Raw genomic sequence first — 26,910 nt, 5'->3', positions numbered from 1 at the left:
ATAAAAAACAACATTTGAGAACTAACCTGTGCCTAATGATTTGGTTGGAGGTTTTATGTATTTAGTCAGGCTTAAATGTTGCACAGCAATTTGTTTTGTTTAGAAATACCATAATTTCAAAAAAGGTCAACATAAACACAGAAGAATTTCCATTAACATTTTTAACATTAAACTACCTAGCAATACCACATGCATCTGGTTTCATATTTTATAAAAGTTACTGTGGGGAATTATTCATGTGATGGACTTTTAGTCTTCTAATACTAATCATACTCCAATGCTAGTCATTCATTTCAGGGTCAAGGTATGTATTTGGAATCAAAAAGGCTTCAGGATGGTGTTATTTTATATCCTACTTCATGCATCCTGGTGAATGCTCATTGTGTTTTCTTTAAATGCCAAAAATTAAATTCCATAACTTTGATTAAAAGTGCATCAGACAATACAGACCTTTATTTGATCTAAGCAAGTTATAATACAGCAAGAAATCCATATGCAGTATGTCTGAAATTATGACATTCAGTTGTATCTTCGTATTAGCTAATCTACAGTTGTTTTACTCTATTGGGTAAGAGCTATAACGCTTTGTCCCCCCATGTTGACTCTCTTTTACTCTCTATTCAGCAGAGAGCTGCTTGTTTGTGTCAGTGTGGTACGGTGGTTAAGGAACTGGATTTATAACTGAGGGCGAGTCCCACACGCAGGTACTCAATTTAAGTTGCTTCAGTAAATATCCAACCCGCAGGAGATGATATGTGGAAGGTAAGATGCTGAGGTCGCTCTGCGTTGGGATGTCTGCTGAGCAAGTGAATGATTTTAACTGACAGTTCTTACAGCAGCAGCAAACCGTGACAGACAGCAGTGCAGTCAATCTGCTGCAGCGCTGGTAGCGTGGGCTGTGCTGTGATTGGCTGGTTGGGATTTGCTGGCAAAGAGAGCTGTGATTGACAGGGGTCCTGCAGCAGGTGGTGTGTGACTGTGCTGCTGCTGTTGCTGCGTCTCTGCGGGTGCGTCGTCGGGGCGTTGCCATGGCGTCGATGTGGCGCTCAGGCGGTGCTGACAGACGAGGTCTCCGTTTTGCTGGACACCTCAGACTCCTCTGAGATCTTCTTCCCGAACACTGTCTCCATGATACAGGCATTGAACTGTGGGACAGAGAAAGGAAGGCACCTTACTGGACACTGGGTGTGATTTCTGGCCTCTTCCCAGCGATATGAAACACACTGATCTGTCCTGTTATATGCAACTCGGTGTGCTTTGCGAAAGAGCCGCGTCCTGCCTGACTGAACCACACCTGTGGACTGTGAGCCGGGTGATAGCTCGCGCTGGAATGAGCCGCACACCCACCTGCTTGTTCATGAAGCAGTAGATGAGCGGGTTGTAGACACAGGAGCTCTTGGAGAAGAGGGCGGGGATGCTGACCAGCCTGTAGTCCTTCTCTGACTCGTGGTCCAGGGTGAAGTACATGGCCGCGATGGCATAGGGGGTGTAACACACCAGATAGGAGCTCACCATGACCACAATCATCCTGGACACCTCCTTCTCCGCCTTCTGGGTAGAGGCCGACTCCGCTTGCTGGGCGGCTACCTGCCACAGGGAAGAGGCGGGGCCAGTCAGAACGTTCCGGCTCATTTACCTGGGCTGATGGGATGGCATTCGTTCACATCCTTCCTGTTGGTACAGTTACAGTACTGGCACCCATGAGTGGCTGCACCCCTAAATTACCCATAATCTGAAGGTGACCAAACCCTGTAAACTCTGCCTCACTGGCTGGATGACCAGGCCCCAGCTTCCAGAGAGAAAGGAGAGAGGAGAGGGAGGAGGACTCACGGCTCTGAGGGCCCCCAGCGAGAAAGGAGAGAGGAGAGGGAGGAGGACTCACGGCTCTGAGGGCCCCCAGAGAGAAAGGAGAGAGGAGAGGGACAGGGACTCACGGCTCTGAGGGCCCCCAGAGAGAAAGGAGAGAGGAGAGGGACAGGGACTCACGGCTCTGAGGGCCCCCAGAGAGAAAGGAGAGAGGAGAGGGAGGAGGACTCACGGCTCTGAGGGCCCCCAGCAGCTGAGAGTAGGAGAAGATGATGAGGGACAGAGGAGCGATGTAGCTGGTGACCATCAGGAAGTAGGTGTAGCTCACGGTGTTGTACTCCGTGCCAACAGTGTACCAATCAGGCCCACAGGAGCAGCCCAGACCCTCAGGGATGTATCTGTGACAAGAGAGGGGTGACCGTCACTCCAAAAAGACCCATTCTCACCCCATTAAGTTCATCTACTCTGAGCTATCTGCTGTAATGGAGAAAACTCCCTACCCTACCCATCATACCACTTTCCAAATCTAATCATGCATACCTGGCTATATGATTTACAGCCTTACCACTCCTGCTCCTACTCATACTGAAAATGGTGATTTGGAGATCAGCATGAGGCCGTCTGTCTCCAAGTGATTTTGGTCTAAGTACCTGCTCCAGCCAAAGAAGGGCGGTGTGGCTGAACCAATCCCCATGACCCAGGTGAAGGCCACGCCCATTAATGCTTGACTGTTGCCAAATTTGAAAGTTCCAAATGGTTTGCAAATGACGACGTATCTTTCGAAGGCGAGGACAGCAAGAGACCAGGCAGTCACCAGAGCTGTAAGGAAGCAGGGAGATAACGTCAGTCACCACACCGTGAGCACTCTGAGCTGGGAGGCAGACCTGATTTAAATGGTAAACGATCAGTATGGTAAGGATAAAACATCGTCTCAGCAACTGAAGTACAAGAGCATCCCTCTGCAAAGCACATGTTACTGAGGAACACCCAATTCTTACGAGTCTTAAAAGATGTGACTGTTTGAGGTGTAAAATAAATGCTTCCCCAGGTGTCTCCCTTCTGAGGCCACTCATCTCAGATTCCTCTCAGATTGGTCTCCAGGTTCCTACCTGCATCCCAGTGGTGGAATAAACTATCCGATACTCTCATCATTTCAGGCTCACTATTGGCCTGATCTGTGGCAGCTCTTTCATATCCCTGTTATGGAAGTGTGACAGTGTGATAAGGGTATAAATAGGGTATAAATATGTTCTCCTTTGAGATGATTGTTAGCCTTTATCTGCATGTCATGTGCATTACATATATATGCCTCCATTAATAGCACTTGGCTGTTCTATGTACATGTTGCTACTGCTCCTGCTTAGCGTATCTGTTCATGTTAGCACTGTAACTTGCTGAATGTATACCATAAGCAACTATAATAACAGTGCTAACCTGAGGCTCAGGCTAAGGACCATACGGCCCATTCTAAATCACTGAGCAATGGCAGTAACATAGGGGAAAATCCTGATCTTCTTACAGGCAAACTTTGGGATTAAGACCCGTAACACCCTTCTCTTCTGGGATTACCCTGTCCCAGGGCACTAATCCGGCTTGCTGGCTCTGAGAGCACCTGCTGTAAGTGGCCAGTAGGATGCGGCACATTGGCTGTGAATAGACTCACAAACATGAGCGCAAAGCCCACCCTGAGCTGTCACAGGTGTGTGTCCTGACGACATGGCTTCGTTTTTCACGACTGACAAGCTTGCCATTTTCAGTAAAGATCACACTTCATTAGTTAATTCTGCATCAGTAAATGTCATGTCATTCCGCTTTTACTTAGTCGTGTCTAACGTTGCACTACTGTCACTTTGGGCACAACTCTCTCAATTAAAAAAAAATCTAAAAGTGCTCCTTTTGCTCAAACTAAAATAACAGTGTGGAATGCACACAGATAAGGCTATGACAGCAGATGCAGTCAGATAAAAAAGATCAAGGGGGAGTTGAATGCCTCCAATGCTATCACATTGCCTTGGCCACCAAGTTGCTAGAGAGGTAGAATAGGGCCACAGGGCTCTGTACGGCCCATTTAGCCTGGGGGCACATGGGTACATGGCCCTGAATACAGAGTGCAAGGCAGAGTCGCATTCCCGAGGAACTCTACGCCTACAGCTGTCAGATGGGGACCCCAACCGGCTCACCCTCCCTCCCCTGCCCCCCAAACCCTGCCTCACCCTGGGCAATGTGTTCCTGCAGTGGCTTCAGTCACAACTGTGGTCTCTACTGCTGTTTGCCAAATAATGTGATTTGAGGCGATTGAGCTGGATTGTATTGCTGGACCATGGTGGATAATGCAGAGTTTATGTGCAGAGAGAGAAACGGAGTCCTTACCTGCAATCGATCCCATGCAGGATTCCATAGCACACAGTGTGTGGCCCAGAAAGTAATACCCCCTCAAACTGGAGACGAACACCTGGCTGACGGAGAAGGTGACGAACACCCACCCTCCCACCGAGATGTTGACCAGGATGTAATTGAGCGGCTGCCGCAGCTTCTTGTACTTTATGGTCACGAGGAGCACGAGGGAGTTCAAGGGGAAGCCGCAGAAGAAGACGAAGCCCATGAACGCAGCTTGGAGGTAGAACACCCATCTCGGTGCCAGGTGGTACTGTGGCCCCTCGAAGGGACTCACTTTCGAGATGTTCTCGTAGAGGTAGAAATCTTTTGCCATCCTGCGGTCGTACCTGTCCTACGAGCGAAAGGGCCGAGGACCGCGCGGCTCTTTATAAAGGCCTGAATCACCGAGCGATGGCACGAAGACACAGACAAATCCTGATCTTCTTACAGGCAAACTTTGGGATTAAGAGAAGATCCTTCCTCTCTGTCCTTTAACCCATTTTAGGAGGCTAATCTTATTTACTAAGACTGTGTGCTGCTGGTTTGACTCGTGAAATGGAACTAGCTTGGATGGGCTTATGTCACATAATAATGGAAACAACTTTCAAACCAATGATAATAATATGACACCATATTTCTGAACCAGAGGTCTATTTAATCCTATTTGAGCTACATGTACTGGACGTCAAAAAGACACATACTGAAGTCGTGTATTCATATATTCACGCTCAATGTCACACACATAAACTGAACTACCAGCATGGTATATTATCACAAACTGCTTTCCGGTACAGGGGGTTAAAGTTTTCGTTTGACTGTTACACATGTTGTGCCTGTATTAAAAATGGCTGACTCATGAAAAGTCACAGAAGGATTAATTTAAAATTCTGCGTGCGTGTGTGTGTGTGTGTCATTTGACCAACATTATAAGCCCTATAAAAGAGGCTGTCATAGTCAAGCTCTGAGCCCTGACTTTTTAGTGATTTATGTTCAATAAATACATTATTACCAATGAACATAACGTTCTATGTTGGCTTCACCTGTGTTTGGTTTGAGACAGATGGAAAACCCATACAGAGTCTTCAGTGTGTGGGAGTAGAATACATGTGAACAAAACCATCGCAATCAGCCCAGTGTAATATCTGACAAAAAAGATTAGCAAGCCCCAAATGAACACATCCTTACCATGTAAATACATCAGGAGAAGGAAGTCACTCCCTGGAATTTTTGTCAGTAAAAGTGTCGTCATTTTCAATCTAGTGGTCTCATCAAATCAACAGTATCTGAACATTTAGGCCTATATCCCTGAACCGTCATAATGCAAAGGCTCACGTTTTAGAAACCAGCGGCAGAGAATGGGCAACAGCACATCATCCAGCTCAAATTCAGGAAAGCAGATGCGGGGTGGAGCTGTTCTGTACTGACCAGGTCAGCAGGGGTGGGTCTGTGCTGCAGTAGAAACAGGATGGCTGGGTGGTGTGTGGTAAGATTCGCTTTGATTACACTGCTTTACCGTCTTTGAAGGAGACTGTTTTACACAGCCAGTGCAGTAACACTGCAGCTAAAAAAATCATTTTTTTCTTGCAAAATGTTTGGGGAAACTGGGCAGCTGTACCTCTGCCTAATCAGAACAATACCTGCTGGAATTCACTTCTTCCAGAATCTGGCCCCCAGCTGCAGCCCTGAGTTACACTGCTGTAGAAGCAAGAGTGAAAGAGCCGGAGGAGTGTTCGCCCTCAGCTCTGTATCTGTCCTTATCAGTCTCTTACATCTGACTCATTCTGCAGCTGACATAGGTGAGCAAACCGCTGAGTGCCCTGCGGTGCACCCTCAGCGGGGCTGGTGGGATAACCTCCTGAGCAGAGCCTGGAGAACACACACTGCAGGCCAGTAATGGGATCACCGTAATCTGGAAATGAGATTGCTCAACTGATCTCCTAAACCGCAGTAAGCGCAAGGATTAGCCGCAAACTCTGGGTTTTACATTCTTAGTTGATATGTGGCTTTCAAGGTTGCGCTTGCTAATCTGAGGGCAGATGAGCAAGTGTTAAACGCTAAAATCGCACATTTGCGTCACCCTCAGTCTGTCCCTCACCAGCACCCCTCAGCCTCACACTCCTGCACTGCTCTCCTCCCTCAGTATCCTGCTCCACTGACCACAGGCTCAGCTCCTGTTCCTCTCCTCTCTGTACTACATTTCCATCTGCTGCAGGTATCTGAGGATGTGTTGCTTTTATACCTTTAATAGGTGATCCCGTGCATGTTTTAGTTTTCCCCTTTGAAAAGTTTTGCAGTGCAGCATGCACATAGCTCCATCCTGGCCTGAGACTGTACTGTCGGCCAGCTGTGAGCTCTAACACAAGGGCGTGGCACGATCCGGCCTGGGGAAAATCTACAGTCACTCAGAACACAGAGGCCAGCAGCAAGGACTCACATTGTTTCCAGTTTGAGACAGAGCTCAGGGTCTCAGTCACAGTCCGTCTTCAGATTCTGCATTGCCGACACTGATGTGTCTATCGGCATCTGTGTTCCTTCATGTGTACAGAAGCAGTGAGTCAATGCTGTAGCTGCTATCTGTCCGTGTCTGGGAAACGGTGTGCTATCAAGGCTAAGGAATGTGAAGGGTCTTTAAGTGACCTTGACTTAACTTAGCATTTCACTGCAGTCAAAGGCTGCATTGAAAAGGCAATGCTGCATTTGCTGTGCTACACTGCAGTTTTGGTAGCTGTCTGCACATTGTGTTGGTGTGTTTGGGAACATATACAGCATGAGCTGAAATAAAAAAATGATACAGTGACTCATAATTTATGAGTCATTATTAAAAAATGTAAAAACGATTTCTCCCTTGAATGGTTTCTCTTTTGTCTTTACTTTCCTTCATTTTGTTTTCATTTTTACAGGTTACAAGGTTCTTTATTTGTCATTCGACATGTTAAAAACACGAAGAACGAAAACTGTTCCCCAGGACCAGCGTTTAAAATAGCGTTCCCAGCGTTTAAAATAGATAATAATAAATAAATAAATAATCAAAACCTAATATTATATAATACTTAATTTTTAAGTAACAGTGAAGAGCCCCATGTGTTGCTGTGTGGAAGTCTCAGAGTGGGGCTGTGCAGGTGAGTGCTCTGTGTGCCGTTCACTCCTTTCCTCTGTACAACCCTCTGCTCTCGCACATTCACTGCGATGGAACATTATATCTTCTACAAAACTGGGCTTTGATAGCATTCTCTACCACAACTCAACACACTATTTAGAGTATAAAATTTCTACTATGTCTTGCTGTTTCACCAGGAGTTTAGAATGAACACAGGTGCGTCTGTTAGTTAAAACTTTGAACACTGCAAATTGTAGTGGCTTCCAGCTGAGGAAGAATTCAAATAAATCAATATTTGAGTTTTGAGAATGAAATACAAATATTACTTTATAAAATCATAAATATGTATATAATTTGTGTAACCAAACTGGTGATGTCAATTATCATATGGAATTCTTATGGTCATCGAATGGGTAAAATAATTCATTACAGACATTATGTAATGCACGCTGTGTTTTTATCAGGTGATGCATGGAGTAAACAACTCAATGACAGTTGGGAATTTACACACTCGCTGCTGCCACTTGTTCTGAATGGACACTATTAATTTAGGGGGCTTTGCTGCCATCTACTGGTAACAAGACAAACGTGTTTGCTGAACAAACTGGCAAACAGTTCTACATGATTTTCTTGGCAGATAAAAGCATAGGGAGGAAACTGAGGCCCATCAGATGACGAGAGTGTGAAGGCAGTTCCTGGAAAGCCATATAAATGAGGGAATTAGAATATCAGATACACACAGAATAAAGAGAGGACTCTGCCCATGAAAACAGCAGTGACAGGAGCACAGGGCGTGGCAGGTTGCTCATCACTTCAGCTGAAACACCTACTGTTCCATGTAATGTGAGTCCCAAGGGTCTGCAAAATATGTCCTAATAATGTACTTCACCTTGAGACAGTTAAAACTGCTGTTGTGAAACCCATTGATACTAGTTACAAGAAAAGAGGTTGCAAAGGTTCACTGCCCAGGCTAGAGATTAGCTGCCTCAGTGTTCAAGAGGGCAAATGTTTGAGTGACACACACAGCATGTGAAACATTGAAATGCAATAAGAAAAGAGACAGATCGCACCTGTGTCTGCAAACAGATTAACACAGCAAAGCTGTCAGAATTACTTTCATCGGATACTTTACCTGAATTCCAAAGGTATCCCCCACATGCTCAGCAAAGGATCCCTCGGTGTGATAATAAGAATGGACAACATTAACATAATGGATCTCAAATCACTTTGCAGTGCACCCACCTGGGTGATGCCTGGCAGCCATTTTGTGCAAGAATGCTCACCACATCATCACCTGTAAGGGGAAGGGAGAGGTTTTATCTTAGCCAATTATATAAGAGGATGATTAAAAATAAAAAGATGATCACAAATTAAACAAGAAAAAATTCAATACACCAAACTTTGCGAAAGTACAGTAATATTTTCAACTTGGTATGCTATGTATACATTTGTGTTTTTGGGTATATGTTTAAATTAATAAATGTGTGCCACTTGTACATACTGGTTCAACTTTCTAGTCCCAAGCCAAGTCACTGTTGTTGGGCAAATATGCCAGATGTTGCCTTCAATTGGTGATACAATTATAAGGATCAGTGATGTAATTAGTAATTAGAGATGCAATTGTATGGATCGGTTATTAGTGATTAGTGATGAGAACAGAGCTAGCTAGAGATCTTAAGATACTTCACCTCATATGATAACAATACAGTACAATTCTGTTTCTTCAATAATGGACATGTAGGTCTAATGACAACTCATAGAACTCAGAGAAGAGGTGTAGAGGAGGCAGAGCTGAAGTCTATGAAATCAATCAGAGGAAGTGTGAACTACGCATCCTTCTCTACTCCTGTGCTCAAAAACTTCACATTGTTCTTTAATCAGCAGTACTTTGAGTGGATGCACATGATTTTATCAACGGAACTAAAGCCTGTATCTTTCCATGATTACCAAGAGCTGCTAATGGAGATGGCCACATGCTCAATCAGTGGTTCAACTCTGAATGTGTTAGATAAAAGTGTCTATAGAGCAACAGGTATGCTTAATACCGGCAAACCCGAGGGACAGGTAATAATATATGCCATCAGTGGGACACATTGACAGCAATGTCACTACAGTCTGCACAAAGATCATTCTATAGCCAACGCACACTTACACTCTACATCTGCACTATTAATAATAAAACGCTAAAACGTCCAACTCCTGTTCATGCCACTTTCTTCTCATGAGTAGCAACATTGTTGATACAACTTTGGACAGACCAAAACAAAGGCTTGTTTTTAAATTCTGAAACGCGTTCTTCTTTGTCAGACTTGTGTGTTACTGAAATCCGAGTGAAAATGAGTTTTTAGAGTCTCTTTGTGTCTCACTCAGACTGATTAAAATAATCACATTTACCATAAGGTCTCTACATTTTCAACGTCATGCATGGATTGTGGTTTAAGTGGTTAGCTACTTTATCTGGAATAAGGACTTTTGGTACTTACAGGGTACCAAGACGATCCAAAATTCACAAAAAACAATTATTTCACAGCAACAGGTAAGTGTACATATAGGTATGTTGCTGAGCACAACTGGCTATAATACAAAATCCACTTAAAACGATTTTAAGTAATTCAAATTATGTGATGGACTGCCAATCTAACAAGAGAAGTTTATCATTTGTATACCTGCTTCTATGTGCTGTATTTGAAGGATGAATATGTTACCCCATATCTCTCTCTTGTGATAAGAAATGATTGACTGCTTTCTTCAGGAAATGCTCATTTCCAAACTTAGTGCATCCTGAAAGAAGTCCCCCCCCGGTTTCAGGGTCGTGTGCTTATAGTTCCTGTTTGCTGATTTCCACACGGGGGCGTTTACCGAGAGCACGCGGGGAAGCCAGTGTTTGCGTGAAGATGGCGGTTAGAGCGCTGAATACAACACCCGAATAAACACCATCACGCCGATCCTTCACCTCTTTGGAACAGATAACACATCTGTGCTGAACCCTTATTCTCTACGGTCCGACAGAGAGTGGAAGCATGGAGGGTGATAAACCATCCCTTGCGCTGGTCTACCAGGCCGTGCAGGCTCTGTATCATGACCCAGACCCCAGCGGGAAAGAGCGAGCCTCTGTGTGGCTCGGGGAGCTGCAGAGATCGGTAAGAGAGAGTAGGAAATTCTGAGGATGCAGACGGGGCCTACCAGGAAGCGACCGCTCTGCAGACACAGAGATCCGTTTATATATAAATGTGCTCTCCCATTGCTCGCTCAGGAATAGTCATTACTAAGCTGCAACTGAAATCAATTATTAAACAGTGACTCATTAAATATCTCCGCATATCTTTGTTGTCTTGCTAGCGGGAATATTGAGCTGGCTGCTCGCATAGTGTAAGGAAATTGGGAAAGCTGGATGAATTCTTTGGGGATTTAGCAAGCTTGCAGGCTGTGTTTGTCGGAAAGCAAAGCAGGGGACCGGTTAGCCATTTGATTTAGCAGGATACTGTGTTGTAAGAGATAATGCTGATGCCCGCTGCATGTTTTGTCGCTATCTGATGTAATTTTTGGCGTTAGTTTAGCCTGCTAGGTGCCCAGTTAGCTAAGAACGTTAGCATAGCAGCTAGCGGGATATCCGCATTTCCCAGCAGTGTTACACTCTGGCCACCGTGCAGATTGAATAACTGTATCAGATAGATGTTATGTGAAGTAAAACCTGGAAATTGTTTCTACGTTTGGTGTGTTATACTGCTGTTACAGCCTTTTGGACGTTTCTGCAATTCGACCAGCCGTTTGATAGTCAGCCAGCTATCAAACTAGTTGAACTTAATGCTTAATGCTTGAGTTTCCATAATCCCAATTTGTTTCTAATGCGAATGTATGTTACTAATTTGAAATTTGTTTATCTGGTTAGCTAGTTACCTCTGTCATTCCATGGTTGTTTTGTAGAAATACTTCTTTTGATTCATTCGTCACTCTGTAACCACGTAGTACGTCATTCTAAACGTATACCAAACAAAAGTTGTTAAACACAATTATTTCACAAATAAAGCTGTTCTGTCGATGTCTGATGAAATACCTTAACATCGGTTTATCTTAGTAAAGCTTCAGTTATTCTATGCACATTTTTCCCTTGCCGGTGGTAATGCGAAAGTAGATAAGATTGGATGTCCGGTCCCTCTGTTCAGGTTTTACCCGTAAGAATTTGAATAATCCAGTGTCCGGTTATGCTCGGCACCATTTCCTTGTCGCACTGCCTGTGGCACGGTAGCCTGTCCGGCCTCTCTGTCGGTAGTTAGCCGGGGTGATCTGCGTGCCGGGCTCAGGGGCTCGTTATGGCAGCCGCTATCGGATACCCCCAAAGCTGTCTGCGTGGGAGCTAACGTAAATAGATAGGTCCGGGGAGGAGGTCGCATGCCCCGCGACATATGGCTGGAAGGGTCATCGGTGGAGGCTTGGCTGTGACAGCTCTGTGGAAATGCTCTAGGTTTTGTGTGCAATAAGGGATTTGGATGGAAAGCAGGGTCAAAATCATAAAATAAAGTGCAAAATAAAGTGCTAAGCATATTAAAGGTCACATGGGTGGCTAACTAAATATTTCTTGCAATGACTGTTTGAATATTTGTACAAATTTATTGTTTGGCCTGTGTGACTTAATCCAGAATAATGTAGCAATGTTAATAGCCATTCCCAATAATAATTATGTAGTATAATGACACAATAAATGTCTAAAAAATGTACTCATTTGATGTATGTGAAGACCAGCCTTAAGGTGCAAATGCAGTACAAATATGAGCCTGATGATGCTGGTCAGATGGCAGTCTGAGTCTGTGAGCCTTTTAGATATAGGGAAGGTTGGGTGGGGTTAGAAGGTTCTCCTTCTACACCCTGCCAGTGCAGTGCAAGAGCAGTTCTGCTGGGTACTGTGAAGAAACCCACACCAGTCTCCAGAGCAGTGCTGCCAGTAGCCACTGGGAATCAGAGATGAAACCACAGTATTTTACTACTGAAGCCACTAAAAGAGGAAGGGGCTGAGATGGACAGAGCGAGAGAGAGGATGTGAGTTCAGGCAGGGGCATCTTGTGAAATGTTTGCAAGAGTGTGAGGGCCTTTGACTAATAAGTATTTGGACGTGATCTCATCACAATAACAGTCTAAGATGATTGGCTGTTTGTTTCCTTCACATACAGCACTGCTGCCACATTAGGAGACTTTATTTTCTCACTTTGCTCAGGCCTGCTGCAGAGAACAGGTTTGGTGACACTCTCAACAAAACTCTAGCAGCAGAACAGACCTAAGAGTCGTAAGGCTTGTGGTGCCTTTTCGTCTGAGCAGGAAAACGTCACATGCTTCAATCAAGGTTTCCTCGGGCAGCAGTGTAAAAACCACAGAAATCTGATAATAGCCGAGCTACAGAAATACCTTTTTAGCATTCATATTGCACGCAGTCATAACTCTTCCCAAAAAGAGCTCAGGTTAGCAGACTACATTATTAATACTTCATTAGAACTCTAAATGGAAATTGAAGACTGTGCATGCAACAGCAACTTTCTCTATCACTTTTTGTGTAGAGATGCTGGTTCCATTGCAGTGCTCAGATCATGCTGTTTAAAGACCTGAGGGGAGTTTAGTGCGGGCCCTTCATTGTGTGATTTTGAGCAGGGACCGTGAATGTCATGTAGATTATGAAAGGTACAATGACTTGCTTGGTACTTACAGTGTGAGTTTGTGCGTTGCCCACATCAGACACTGCCTCAGATGAGTACTTTGCTGAAAGTGTTCTCCCCAGCACAGTTAACCCCTCGCTGTCCTGCCCTGCTCTGTAGATGCACGCCTGGGAGATCTCTGACCAGCTCCTGCAGCTGAAGCAGGATGTAGAGTCGTGCTACTTCGCAGCCCAGACCATGAAGGTGAAGATCCAGACCTCATTCTACGAGCTTCCTGCTGACTCCCACGTCGCCTTGCGAGACTCACTGCTCTCTCACATTGAGAACCTCAAAGACCTTTCCCCCATCATCGTTACACAGGTAACACCTTGGAGCTATGTGGCTCACTCCCCTTGACACACGCTTGCCTTGTCAGACTTGATGAACAAATTGAAGTGCACTCCAGGCCATGATTTGTTGTAAATAGGCAGTGTACCAGTGTAGTCACTGTTTGTGGGTTTTGGGTCAGCTTTAGCATTGGGGATGTGCGTGAGGTTAGTGTTTATGATTAAGTGTGGAGCTGAGGGTAGGGCTATGCTTACTCATCTCACAGCGGGGTCATATGTAAAATTTGGTGTGGGCGGGGTCTGAAATGCCAAGGTGTGAATCTGACCTCATGTTCAAGTGCAGCTACTGTCAGTGTGATGGAGCTGCCTAACATGTCAGCACCTTCCAATGAGAGTGAACACCAAGAAACGGTAACAGGATGCTTAGCTTTTCCCCTTTCAGTAGGACAGGCATTAAACAATATTCTTACAATGGTCATTGTTGAGAGGTTTGCAAACGTCAAATGAAGAACTGAAAAAATATGCACCATCACTGGTTTCTGGTCACGTTTAAAACGCATGTGAGGGTGAATTCATGAATGTTTTTACATTAAATGAATCTCCACATCAAGACCATTATTCATATTAGAGTCGTCTGGAAGAAGAAACCAGTTGTTCTGATGTGGAACCATTTTGCATTCTTCCTTTTAAGCCGGAGATGTACAGCACGGTGGGGCCCACCATAAGCAGAACTAGACCTGTTACTGTGGTAACATCAATGAGCCCTCAAGCCCTCATGCAGACTGCTGCAGGAAACGCCTTCAGCCCAGTTTGGGAAGCCCAGAACTGGAATGGAAAACCACATTTAGAAGCAAAGCAGCTCTCTCTGTCTATCTCCACCACAAGCCATGGGCTGAACTTTGCAGGTGCCACAGAGTTTGAAGGTTCAGAGTGATCCATGCTCCCTTCAGATTGTGGTTTTACATGTGAAAGCGCTCTCAGATAACCGGTGTAAATACAGAAAGCTGTGCTCCTCAGCCGTTACTCTTTAGCAAAATACCGACAGGAGGGCTACTCATTTCACACTCAGGAGATACGCTGTACATTATGAACTCCAGGTGAAGGCTTGCAAACAGTTTGGTACTTGCGGCTCATTGGTTTTCTTGCCACAGTTTGAAGGTAGATCCTGTGCATTTTAGTGAGAGTGAGGAGAACCGTACAGGACCTGAGGTACATTTAAAAGCAGATCCACCTCGGTTAAGGTATGGGGGCTTTGCGTAACATCAGTTACAGCTCAAGCAGTGGTTTTGCCTGGCTGTTAATTCCCCATCCTTCAGTGTTGTTGGTTTTTCTGTATTCCACAGTGATATTCCGGTATTGGAAATGCCTTTTATCCACTGTATAAATTTGGCATGTCATTGTCCACTTACTGTCAGAATGATGTGGATATTGGAACCCCTATTTCCCAGGCTGTGGTCCTTTTCTTTTGGGGTTTTTGTATGCCACTGTACTGCCTTCTTTGGAAGTACATCTCATAGAACAGTTTTGTACAGAAAAACAGAATGTGAGATATATATACAGGGCAGGGAGTAGAGCAGGTGTTCACAGGTGTCAGTTCTGCACTTACGGCAGAGTGCTGCAAACCCAGGCCAGGGGAACTGGATCAGGCCAAGGCAACACAAGGGCAGGTAAGGACTGTAGGCGAGCAGCTCTGAGCCGGTGAACCTTACACTGTATTAACCTTATTTTACAGCTGTAGCAGCATGGTTTCCATATCTATCAGCATTTACCAAGCATGCTAAGGACTTAAATACGGATCTTCTGCACTAATGCACCATAGGTAAAATCTCCTGTTGATGAAAAAACAGCAGGTGTTAAGGTCAGGCTGACCCCTGATCTCTGACCTGGTGCAGTGGTGCTCAGTCTCGTTATCATCTATATTTTGACGTGAAGCAGGCTGCCCTCGCACTTAGACATGAGGCGTGTTTGTGTGGCAGGTATGGGCAGCGGGAGGCTGGCTGCCTCCCCTGTTCATGGGCCTCTGCTACTGTGAGTGGCTCCAGCTCCCTGACCTCTCCGGTCTGCGTCATGCAGGCCAGCTGCAGAAACACTTAGGCCTGCTGTGGGTGTGGCTTTGATGACTGACATATAGCCCCTCCCCTCCCTCTCCTCCAGCTTGCTCTCGCAATAGCAGACCTTGCCCTGCAGATGGCCTCCTGGAAGGGCTGTGTCCACACGCTCATCGAAAAGTAAGTCAGTTTCCACAACCTGCTCTTCATTTCTCACTCACATGGATCCCTCTGCCCGTTTCACAGACGGGCTTGCAGTGCATTTAGTCAGTGGTGGTTAGCATTAGGTAAAACTTTGCTCTGAAACATAACAGTTCCTTATACAGGATTGTGGGATTTCAGTGCTGAGGCGGGGATACATAATTACAAATCAGCCGTAGCGATTTCACAGGATAGACGCAGCTTACAGCTGTGGAGATGTGAGAGGCAGGAGCATGAAGTCTCATTGCAGCAAGTGTGCCCTTCATGCTTTATAACGGGGCCTGCCGTGAGCTCAGCACGTCCGTGTCTGCTGAAGTTGCTGCTGTAAGCTGGGCTGTCGTGTGAGGTGATGGCTGTCATTATGGCTCGTGTGGTGAGTGAATACTCCATGGTCTCCAGACTGAATGTGTGGCCTCACAGGTACAGCAGTGAGGTGTCGTCCATGCCCTTCCTGATCGAGATCCTGACGGTGCTGCCGGAGGAGGTGCACAGCCGTCTGCTGCGCATCGGAGCCAACCGGCGCACGGAGATCATCGAGGACCTGGCCTACTACTCCAGCACCGTCGTCGCGCTGCTGGTGAGGGACCCGTTCCCAAAATTCACGCTGCCGTTTTTAGCACGCCGCTAACTAGAGCAGCCAATAGAGGGATCGTGAGTGAATTAGAATCTCTCCTTTCAGCTTCTGTTCCAGCGTTCACTCTTATGCTGTGTATGTCAGGGTTTTTAGTTCCGTTCATAGTTTTCAAATGTGAAGGGAGGGAAAAAGTTATTTTCTGTGCATCAGTGTGGTTTTACTCATATTAAACAGTTATTGGCTGTCTTTGAATTGGAGGGGCAAGGGCAACCCAATCTTTTCAGTGGTTTATCTTTGGTTTCTTTTCACTGGTAGAGTTTTTTGTAAAATGTAGAGGTTGTGCATGTGTTCTCGCCTCAGAGAGTGGTAGTGGCAGTGTTCAGAGTGGTAGTGGCAGAGAGGAAGGCCTCCAGGACTGTAGCTGAATAGCCTCATTTAGAGCAGCTGAACCTCTGTACTCCAGCAGGCCGGATATTGAAATGGACACACAGCGAGGGATTCTGGGTGTGTGAGTCTGTTGTAATGGAGCTGCAGAGAGACCACGGATTGGCTTACATGTGCACGGGGTGGAATGCTGTAATGAGGCCGGGGGCCTCTACCACTGCATATGGGCGCATAGCCGATGAAATGTAAATGCCAGTTGCTTCTATAATTTTTTTGGCCCTGTGTGCATTCCCATCTAGAGGCTGTTTAAAAGCAGCGAGGATAAGTAGTTGGACTCCTGTTTTTTTTTTTTTTGCCTAGCTCCAGTGATTGGCATTTCTGGGTGATGCCGTTAAATATGCGTTAGCATGTTTGATGTGTTTCTGCTCACATACCCTACAACTGTCGAACAACGCCGACACACCGTCCTCGTCCGATCCACCACTCGCTCTCCATTGCTGTCGTAGTTCACTGGGAACCCAAAGTTTTCCCACACAGCTGATTTAAAGAGCAGCAGGCGGGTCTTGCAGCTACTGTGTGTCGCTTACACTCGGCATAGTGTGACTGGCTCAGTCAGACGCTAATCAGCTTGAGCTAAACCTGCTAAAGGCCTACAGCTTAAGGTTTCCGGGTGCAACTCGCGCTTGTAAAATTTGGTTCCGCGTTACATTCATCAGTCTTTGCACATATATAATGCGCATTCTCCGTATGACTGCACGCACTGTACCGTAGCGTCCGTACTGTGACGGTTCGGCACGAATACGCGCACCGTTACACCCCTAGAGGGCAGCTAACCTGAATCACTGCAGGAAGCTCCCAGCTGTGTCAGTCTGCCGTGCTCTGCCTGTTCGTGGTGATGCCGAAAAGGCTGGGCTGACAGGTGAAGCCGGGCGTGGTGCTAACAGCTCTCTGCTTCCTCCAGTTGTCGTGTGTGGAGAAGACGGGCAGCAACGAGAAGATGCTGATCAAAGTGTTCCGCTGCCTGGGCAGCTGGTTCAACCTGGGAGTGCTGGACAGTAACTTCATGGCCAACAACCAGCTGCTCATCGTCCTGTTCCAGGTGCTGGTGAGTCATTCAGCTGTTCCTGTGTTTTTAACATTCATTCAGAACTCTCCTTTATTGAGATATTTTAGATTTTCAGCATCAGTATTAAAGGACCATTTTGGCTGCTGAAAACCTATCGTCATACTCAGAAGAGCATACTGTTAAGTAGACATTGCATTTGCTGGGCCTCAGATTCATGCTGTCAGATGCAGCCTGTGTGTGACTGTAAGTGAGCTGTCTCGCTCTGTGGCGTCCGCAGCAGCGGGACGAGACGTCCACGAACCTGCACGAGGCGGCGTCGGACTGCGTGTGCTCGGCGCTCTACGCCATCGAGAACGTGGACACCAACATGCCGCTGGCGCTGCAGCTCTTCCAGGGCGTGCTGACGCTGGAGACCGCCTACCACATGGCCGTCGCCCGGGAGGACCTGGACAAGTGAGCTATCCCAGCAGCCCCCTCACCCTGCAGCTCTCTGCGCGCACTGCTGTAACCTCCGTCGGGTGTACAGATTGGTGAAAGCTTTATCCTGCGGTTTGCCTTGAGAAGGCTTTCCTGAAGCCTGCAAACCCCAGCGTCTGTTCAGTTGGTTTCTCTCCTGCCCCGTTTGATTGGGGCACCTGCAGCTCTGTTGTAATGCAGTTTCAGCTTGAGGTGCCTGGACCAGAATAAATAGTGGTTTGTGTGTGTGAGAGCCATTATCTATGCATTTAGCACCTGTTCTTGAGCAGACTGGCTGACAGGGTCCTCATGGAGACATGCATAACTGCATATGACAGGAGCAATAGCAGCAACCTGCTGAGAGCACAGAACAGCATGTGTGTGGAGATGAAGTCATTGTTTAAAAGAAAGCAATCTGGTGCTGCGTCAGCACACGCTCACTGCCAGGCAGCTTTCCTCACCGGGGATGGGAATCGCACTCACCTTCAGGTTTTTCCTCATGTTCATTAATGCCACTCCTCTGAGCGCTGTGCAGGCCACTGACATCACTGCTGACATCACTGCTGACATCACTGCTGACATCACTGCTGACATCATAGCCTCTCTGCCTCCTTCCACCAGGGTGCTGAATTACTGCCGCATTTTCACGGAGCTGTGCGAGACCTTCCTGGAGACGATTGTGCGCAGTCCCGGGCAGGGCATGGGTGACCTGCGCACCCTGGAGCTGCTGCTCATCTGTGCAGGACACGCCCAGTATGAGGTGGGCCAATCACAGAGCAGCCTGAAGTGATGTCATCCACTCTGCCTTTCTGCTCCCTTTCTGCATCGTACCACAACATCCCGTGTTTCCACCCATCCAGGAAGTAAACACTAGCTCTCACAGAGATAATATAATAACAGGCTTCATATTTGGTTTGGAATACAGAGCATTAGCAGGCCAGATTGTAAGGGGAGTTGAGCTGGACTGGGTGTGGCATGCCTGACTTCCTGCTTCCTTGCTTGTATTTTTTTACGCAAACTGTGGCCAGATGTCCCAGGTCACATGACTGTCCCTGTTGTGCTTCCTGTCAGGTGGTGGAGATCTCCTTTAACTTCTGGTACCGGCTGGGGGAGCACCTGTACAAGACCAATGACCCGGTTCTGCACAGCATCTTCAGGCCCTACATACAGAGACTGCTGCACGGGCTGGCCCGGCACTGCCAGCTCGACCCTGACCACGTGAGCCTCACCCTGATCACATGACCCAGATCAAACACCTGAGAGGCAGGCAATCACCAGCCAATCAGAGCGCATTAAGATGGAGAGATTTGCATTATCTCGAGTAAAGGGGGCAGTCGGACCCACCCACTCATCTGATCGGATTGTTAATGTGCCAGACTAAGGGCGTGATCAGAGATGTAGACTTTGTGCGTTTTGTGTAGCTGGCTAATTGTTTAACATGAAAGTGTTCACAGCAGTTGATATTATTTCACTAACGGACGTTTTCCCTTTGTCATTGAAAGGAAGGAATACCTGAGGATACAGATGATTTTGGAGAGTTTCGGATGAGAGTCTCGGATCTAGTGAAGGATGTCATTTTCCTCGTAGGCTCCATGGAGTGTTTCTCCCAGGTACTGAGTCTCTGCATTCTCGGTTCATCTGTAAGTGCGTTAGAACATGGATCCCCTGGCCTGCAGTTGCAGTAATGTAATGTCACAGTAATGTTACAGTGGTGTAATCTCACTGTCATGTCACGCTGTGCCCGCAGCTGTACTCCACCCTGAAGGAGGGCAATCCGCCCTGGGAGGTGACGGAAGCTGTGCTGTTCATCATGGCCTCCATCGCCAAGAGTGTGGACCCGTGAGTAGCAGCGATCTGTGTCACTCATTAATGTCTCTGTGCTGCTCAGCTCGTGCATTTCATCATGAGCGTGGACGTCACGGACAGGCAGAATCAGCTGCTGCTCACCTCTTATTTGCAATTGCTCAGTTTTAATGCATTCTAAAAATTGTACCTTTATATATCACCAGGTACTGCTAACTCATCCATAGCACACAAGCAAAAGCCTGTAGAAGTGAGCTGATGTCCGCAGTGTAACAGAGGGCTGTGAGGAGTTGGGGGAGCTGGGGGAGGTTCGGGGAGCAGTGTCCCTGTGTAACGCGCGTCTCCTGCAGGGAGAATAACTCCACGCTGACGGAGGTGCTGGAGCAAGTGGTGCTGCTGCCGCAGACGGTGCACGTGGCCGTGCGCTATACGAGCATCGAGCTGGTGGGGGAGATGAGCGAGGTGGTGGACCGCAACCCGCGCTTCTTGGGTACGCCTGCGCCCCCTGGGGGCCACTGAAGTAACTGCAAATGTGCTGTATCAATAGGTAGATGACACTCTGCCTTACTGTTTGTGTGTGTGTGTGTGTGTGTGCGTGCGCGCGCTTCCTCCAGACCCCGTGCTGAACTACCTGATGAAGGGTTTGAGGGAGAAGCCCCTGGCGTCGGTGGCTGCCAAGGCGATCCACAACATCTGCTCTGTGTGCCGGGACCACATGGCGCAGCACTTCCAGGGCCTGCTGGACATCGCCCGCGCCCTCGACTCCTTCGCCCTTTCCTCCGACGCCGCCATCGGCCTCCTCAAAGGTGCAGTCTGCAGGTGCATGGAGCAGGAAGCTGTTTTCCTTACTGCGTCTGCTGCACAATCTGATCAGTATTTCTGGGTTCTGTCTCGCTGGTCCTGCAGGTACGGCGTTAGTCTTAGCCCGACTCCCTCTGGAGAAAATCGCTGAATGTCTCAGTGACCTGTGTGCAGTGCAGGTCATCGCCCTCAAGAAGGTACACAGTCACATTATTAATTAATTTATTTGTAATGTGTCTGTCAGTCAAGAGTCTCACGCAGCTAAAGTTTGACAGTGTAATTATTTGGTAAGAGTTTTAGAGTTCAGTGCTGAAGCCTTTGGTTAAACGTGTTTCTGTCACCTTTAAGCTGTGAATGCTCTGTGAATGCTCTGTAGCAGCTTTAGCGTCTGGGTCTGAGCTCGGCTGGTTACAGCGTTTCCTCTTCCTGTGCCACAGCTTCTCTCTCAGGAGCCCAGTAATGGTAAATCCTCTGACCCCACAGTGTGGCTGGATAGGCTAGCAGTCATCTTCAGGTGAGTGCTCCTCAGCCAGTCAGTGCAGCTGACTCATGTGCTTTGATGCTGTCTCTGGTCACATGCAGTTGAAAGTGCTGTGTTTGTACTAAAAGGAGGTGAGATGTAAATAGTGAACGAATAAGTCTGTAAATTATATATGTTTAATCCTTTCCTCAAATTTGCAAGTATCTATTGAGCCAACACAGAATGATCTGTTGGTGTGCCTGCTTGTGCAGATCTCAGATCAGTGTCTTCCCTTGTGCTTCTCCTTCTAGACACACGAACCCTATCGTAGAGAACGGCCAGACGCATCCGTGTCAGAAGGTCATTCAGGAAGTAAGCACACCTCCTCTCCTTTTCTCTGTGCCTTACGGTGGCACTTTGGCGCTGTGATGAGGTGTGTAGCAGCTGTGTATGTGTGACGGGGTGTCCCTCCCTCGCAGATCTGGCCCGTGCTGTCGGAGACGCTGAATAAGCACCAGGCTGATAACCGTATCGTGGAGCGCTGCTGCCGCTGTCTGAGATTCGCCGTGCGCTGCGTGGGAAAGGGCTCCGCCTCTCTGCTGCAGCCGCTCGTCACACAGGTGAGTGTGCGTGCGTGTGTCTGTGTGTGTCGGCATGTTTGTGGTCAGAGACGGGAGCGCTGGGAGCGTTGTGTTTGAGGCTGGCTGTGTCTCTGCTGCAGATGGTCGGTGTGTACCAGGTGTACCCCCACTCCTGCTTCCTGTACCTGGGCAGCATCCTGGTGGACGAGTACGGCATGGAGGAGGGCTGCCGGCAGGGGCTGCTGGACATGCTGCAGGTACGTTTCCTTTAACGTTTCTGCAACCTCACAGTGCAGTCACTCATGCTCCCGCCGCTTCCCCTGTGCGGCTCTGCCACGTTTCTGCAGGCTACAGCTGCCTGTAATATTCAGCTGTTACTGCTGACACATTTCATCAGTTTTACAGCTACATTCCTCATGCTGAAGGTGTGTGTAACCCTGTGGTAGAGTGTAGCAGGGTGTGGCTGTAGTGTCACCTGTGGTGTGGGTGTAATGCGTTTTAACAGGGACATCCTTCCCTCCTCCCCAGGCCCTGTGTATGCCCACGTTTCAGCTCCTGGAACAGCCTAATGGCCTTCGCAATCACCCTGACACTGTGGACGACCTCTTCCGACTGGCCACAAGGTACCTCAGCACCCTGTCTGCTCTCACTGGCGCCCCCTGGTGTTGCACATAAGAGCTCGCGTTCTTCGCTAACATCCCAGAATTCCATGACCTTCCATAAATCAGACTCATCAACACAAGGTCCAGCAGGATTCAAGTACCTGTCAATTCCTGAAAAATGAAGAGCAGACCAGAGCGTCGTTCTCATCCTCACACAGCAGCTGCACACAGACAGGTCATTCAGTCATACTGCACAGATTTCTGCAGAGAAAGAGCTGTGCTTTCATACAGTGCTCTGGGAGGAAGTGAGAAGATAATGTTGGATTATTTGAATATTTGATCCCGGGAGCCATGGACTATTTGAAAGGCAAATTTAAAGTCCACATTTGTGTGCTCTGGCTGGCAGTTGGATCTGCCCTGGTCAGGTTTACAGCCCATGTGTGACAGCTGAAGTCACCCTGCTTAAGCCCGTGCTGATGTGCCCCCTCTGACCCCCCCGGCAGATTTATCCAGCGGAGCCCCGTCACCCTGCTGAGCAGCCAGATCATCGTGCACATCATCCAGTGCGCCATTGCTGCCACCACGCTGGACCACCGGGACGCCAACTGCAGCGTCATGAAGTTCGTGCGGGATCTCATCCACACGGGCGTGGCCAATGATGTGAGCCACAACCCGACCACCCGACATATCTCTCTCTCTCACTCTGTCTCTGTGTCTCTCTCTCTCTCTCTCTCTCTCTCTCTCTCTCTGTCTCTGTGTCTCTCTCTTTCTCTCTCAGAGCGCTGTAGATACTGGCTGTGATACTGTAGTACTGGGCTGTGATACTGTAGTACTGGGCTGTAATACTGTAGTACTGGACTGTAATACTGTAGTACTGGGCTGTGTGCGGTTTTCAGGTGACCATAACCCTGTGTGTGTGCATGTGTGTTGCAGCACGAGGATGACTTTGAGTTGCGGAAGCAGCTGATTGGCCAGGCCATGGGGCAGCACGGGCAGCAGCTGGTGACTCAGCTGGTGCACACGTGCTGCTTCTGCCTGCCTCCGTACACTCTTCCTGATGTGGCCGAGGTCATCTGGGAGATCATGCTGTTCGACCGGCCGGTCAGTCTCGCCCCGTCGCTCTCAGAGCTGCAGCTGAATACCATCCTGCATCTCACCAAGTGCAGAGAGAGCTGCTCTGCCACACACAAGCATTATCCGGGGCTATAATCTGCTTCAAGGGCTCCTCAAGGCTGTGATGTCATCTTGCCTCAGAACTGTACTTAGACAGCAGCCAGTCATGTTGGAAGATTATGGAGTATATTGATTATTTTTTAACAGTGAAATCTTTTTATCAATATAAACTGTAAACAAATCATGCAGGAAAGGAAGTAGTGTTCCTGCAATAGAGCTGAGCTTGTCATCAAGTTTCGGAATAATTGTCAGGTCAGCATTTCAAGCTCAGCTCATTATCTTGACTCCTTGTGTGGTGTACAGATGTAGGAGTTTTGACTTGTGGTCAGGGGATGGAAGAAACTTGTACTAAATGAAAATTTTCGACTTTAGAGCTTGTGATTATTGGTTATTTTCCTTTTTTCCCCTGTTATTCTACCACCAGAGGGCGCAGTTGGTATATAATTCAACAGAGCTGGTGATTATCGTTGTCTGTGTTATCGTGCCACCAGAGGGCGCTCTAGGCTCATATTTCAACATTTTTGACACTTTTGTGCCGTTCCTTTCTGTTATGTACCAACTGCGCCCTCTGGTGGTAATATAATTCAACAGCGCTAGTAATTATCGTTGTCTGTGTTATCGTGCCACCAGAGGGCGCTCTACGCTCATATTTCAACATTTTTGACACTTATGTGCAATTTTTTTGTTGTGATACCACCGGAGAGTGCAATTACGACATACTTTTGCATGGTGATGTCTTTTCAGTTGCCTCCTAACTGTTACCGTGAATATAACATTTTATGTGTAGTGATAACGAAAGTACTGAAAATAAATATTATTTATCTTATTATCAGTGTGGTTAAAAAAACTTTGTAACCAGTTTCCTTCAACAAATTTTGTGATATGCAGTGCCTGAGTTCTAATCGGCGCATGGATGTATTGTTTGTAATTTGTGTGCTAGCAGATGAGTAACACACGTTGACGTAACGTTTGCAGACGTTTTGCCGCTGGCTGGAGACTGCACTGAAAGGGCTTCCTAAGGAGACTGCTGGAGGGGCGGTGACCGTCACCCACAAACAACTGACCGACTTCCACAAGCAGGTCACCAGGTGAGCCAAAGGTGGCCCTGCCACAGGGACCTGGGAACGATGCTTCCGGGCCTCTGCACTGACAGCTAAATGCAGCGTGATCACTGTGTGCTAAATGTGTATCAGTAGTCAGCCTGTTATACTGTCATAGAAGGAGCACAGTGTGTCCACTCTGCTGTTCTTCACTGGACTGACAGGCTAAGTATATTCTGACTTACAAGCTGAAGTTTGTAATTGTAGTATTTTAGCCGCTTCACTAAATCTGTAGTAAACACTGTGTGGTGAAACATACCTGTCCTCTGGCTACAGCCGCCAGCAGCTCTCAGAGGAGAGGATGGATAGGATGATTCTGCTCGATTAAGTCGCCCTCTTTGCTAATGTGTGCTGTGGGGAGCGTGACTCTGAGAGGAGAAGTGAGGGGTGTAGGGTGCCTGGCACAGAGCCCTGCTCTGGGGCCCTGCTCTGGGGCCCTGCTCTGGGGCCCTGCTCTGGGGCCCTGCTCTGGGGCCCTGCTCTGGGGCCCTGCTCTGGGGCCCTGCTCTGGGGCCCGGCTCTGGGGCCCGGCTCTGGGTTACCCGCAAAGAAAGGGCGGGGCTTTCTGTTACTCTGCCTCTGTCTCTTTCACATCTGCAAAGCGGAGAGAGGGTGGGGTTCACGGCGCATGCCCTGCTTTCAGTTTGACAGGCAGTGTGCTGTGAAAGCAGTAGTGCAGGGGCTTGTGCAGACAGGTCTGCCGCTCTGACAGGCTGCAGTGGAACGCTGGCAAACCTGCAGGGACGGGGAAGCGTTCCCGGGCGTGTCCGGGCATGTCTGCGTCAGAGCACCAGCCCGCCGTCTGATCCCAAATTGCTTTCCACTCATCCTGCCCACACGCTCTCCGCCCTGTCAGCGGCGTCGCGGTTCACTGAGGCCGATCTCGCATCGTACAGGGCAGGCACCGAGCGTTTCACCGGATCCTAAGTGAACATGAAGGTCGGGATGGGCGGATGCCGCTCACTGTAGCACTGGGTTTAGTCCCTCACAGCGGTTATGGTCTGAGTGACACCCGTTCATTTTCCCCCTCTGCAGTGCTGAGGAGTGTAAACAGGTGTGCTGGGCAATAAGAGAGTTCACGAGGCTGTTCCGATAGCTGTGTCTGCGCGCTCTGCCACAAGACCAGGTAAGAGCGTCTGTGCCGGCCCGCATCCCGGGAGAAACTCGCTTTCACAGCAGCACTGTACAACATCACTGACACAAACAGCACAACGAGGTGCTCTGGGAATCTGCATTTTTCCCTGATTTTACTGATGTGTGTGTACAGGAAGTGTAGAAATGCACTGAAGTCCATAATTTGTTATGAGTCAATGTTTTAATGTCCAGCACCTAATGTGTAAAGGGCGAGCAATGATACAGTGATGGTTTACATTACACTGCAGTTGCAGTAATGGTTAGCGTAACACAGAGATTTGGGCAGGTGCAGTAATGGTCAGTGTAACGCTGTGCTAGTAGCTGACTGAGTGTTTCTCCGCAGGACTATCTTTTGTTTGCAACATTGAAAGGCGCATTCTGGAACGAGATGACTGCAAAGGAAAAAGGGAAGTCCCTCATGAAGGCCGGGTGGGACGCAGCCCTCTGTGGAAAGCCAATCGGACGCCTGGCGGCATCGGAGAGCTGAGATGCAGCAGGGAGCAGCGAGGCGCTGTGGAGCGGGCCCTCGGCCTGGTGCTGTGAAACCGAAGGCTGAGGCTTTCCTGGAGGACTGTGCTCTAAAGAACATTCGCCGATTTGAAGATATGCATTCGCTTAGCGTCGGTTGGATTTCTACAAATTAAGGATCCGTCGTGAACAAAACAAAACCACAAAACAGAGATGTGCCTGGTAGAATCAAAGACTTGTGTATGTTTTTAAAATGAAAGAGAGTTTATTTTCATGGACTGTCTAAAGAACGACCAAACATGGTTTGCTGTCTGTGCCATTTAAAAAGCAAGTCCACGATACCAACCATGAGAGAGTGTGCCCGTGGGATTGGAAATTGGGAGAAGGGGATGCTGGGAGTTCCAGCAGCACCTTTAACCTTTTTAAACATTGGCTGGAGTTTTCCCGTTACTCGATTGCCAGGCTCAGCTGTGACATGGTCGAGTGGACTCTAGAAAGTTTTTTTTTTTTTTTTCTTCCTCCTCTGGCAGTGTATCCTGGGAAGAAAAGAAGACCATCATGGCCTGGGTGGGCTGCCGTTAGACTGAGGAGGTGTGCTAACATACTGCTCCATCTGGTGTTGCAGCCATCTCGTCAACAATAAAATTAAAGTGAGGACAAGCGTGTGTGTGAGTGTGGTGTTTTAGCTCCAGGCTCACTGTGAACAACAGGGAACCAGTCTGACAGGTGTCTCCCCTCACACAGCTGGCTGCGGAACACACACCGCGCAGGTGAGGGCGGGGTCTCTGTGCACCTGAGGAAAGCCACGCAGT

The 26,910-nt window shown here is 47.8% G+C and overlaps 2 protein-coding genes across 2 annotated transcripts; one reads left to right on the top strand and one right to left on the bottom strand.

Moving 5' to 3' along the window:
• Positions 1 to 598: 598 nt before the first annotated feature.
• opn1sw1 (opsin 1 (cone pigments), short-wave-sensitive 1) lies at positions 599 to 4,925 on the bottom strand. Its single transcript, XM_036519794.1, has 5 exons — positions 4,177 to 4,925; positions 2,457 to 2,625; positions 2,039 to 2,204; positions 1,348 to 1,587; positions 599 to 1,145 (listed from the first exon to the last, which is right to left on the bottom strand). The coding sequence occupies exons 1-5, from the start codon at positions 4,514 to 4,516 to the stop codon at positions 1,047 to 1,049; spliced, it is 1,014 nt and encodes a 337-aa protein (XP_036375687.1). The 5' UTR covers positions 4,517 to 4,925; the 3' UTR covers positions 599 to 1,046.
• Positions 4,926 to 10,144: 5,219 nt separating this feature from the next.
• On the top strand, positions 10,145 to 26,844 carry tnpo3 (transportin 3). The gene is made up of 23 exons (XM_036520343.1): positions 10,145 to 10,419; positions 13,081 to 13,281; positions 15,402 to 15,475; positions 15,917 to 16,073; positions 17,416 to 17,559; positions 17,798 to 17,973; positions 18,598 to 18,736; positions 19,048 to 19,194; positions 19,479 to 19,586; positions 19,724 to 19,815; positions 20,130 to 20,269; positions 20,394 to 20,585; positions 20,686 to 20,777; positions 21,018 to 21,094; positions 21,352 to 21,412; positions 21,520 to 21,660; positions 21,762 to 21,878; positions 22,150 to 22,244; positions 22,727 to 22,883; positions 23,157 to 23,324; positions 24,372 to 24,484; positions 25,532 to 25,622; positions 25,974 to 26,844. Exons 1-22 carry the CDS (start codon positions 10,300 to 10,302, stop codon positions 25,590 to 25,592), a joined length of 2,772 nt encoding a protein of 923 aa, XP_036376236.1. The 5' UTR covers positions 10,145 to 10,299; the 3' UTR covers positions 25,593 to 25,622; positions 25,974 to 26,844.
• Positions 26,845 to 26,910: the final 66 nt, after the last annotated feature.

This window comes from Megalops cyprinoides, chromosome 25 (assembly GCF_013368585.1).
Source record: "Megalops cyprinoides isolate fMegCyp1 chromosome 25, fMegCyp1.pri, whole genome shotgun sequence".
In the NCBI taxonomy this organism is placed as follows: domain Eukaryota; kingdom Metazoa; phylum Chordata; class Actinopteri; order Elopiformes; family Megalopidae; genus Megalops; species Megalops cyprinoides.
Note: the sequence above shows the minus strand (reverse complement) of the source record. Positions and strands in the feature narration are given on the sequence as shown.

Bases quoted from the DNA above. Each gene is read 5' to 3' on its own strand.
- opn1sw1 (XM_036519794.1), bottom strand. From the start codon at position 4,516: ATGGCAAAAGATTTCTACCTCTACGAGAACATCTCGAAAGTGAGTCCC. The intron at 2,205-2,456 runs GTACTTAGACCA...CTCTTGTCACAG, and splicing joins CCCTTCTTTGGCTGGAGCAG to ATACATCCCTGAGGGTCTGG. The intron at 1,146-1,347 runs GTGGGTGTGCGG...TCTGTCCCACAG, and splicing joins ACTGCTTCATGAACAAGCAG to TTCAATGCCTGTATCATGGA.
- tnpo3 (XM_036520343.1), top strand. From the start codon at position 10,300: ATGGAGGGTGATAAACCATCCCTTGCGCTGGTCTACCAGGCCGTGCAG. The intron at 15,476-15,916 runs GTAAGTCAGTTT...GTGGCCTCACAG, and splicing joins GTCCACACGCTCATCGAAAA to GTACAGCAGTGAGGTGTCGT. The intron at 20,778-21,017 runs GTACACAGTCAC...CCTGTGCCACAG, and splicing joins AGGTCATCGCCCTCAAGAAG to CTTCTCTCTCAGGAGCCCAG.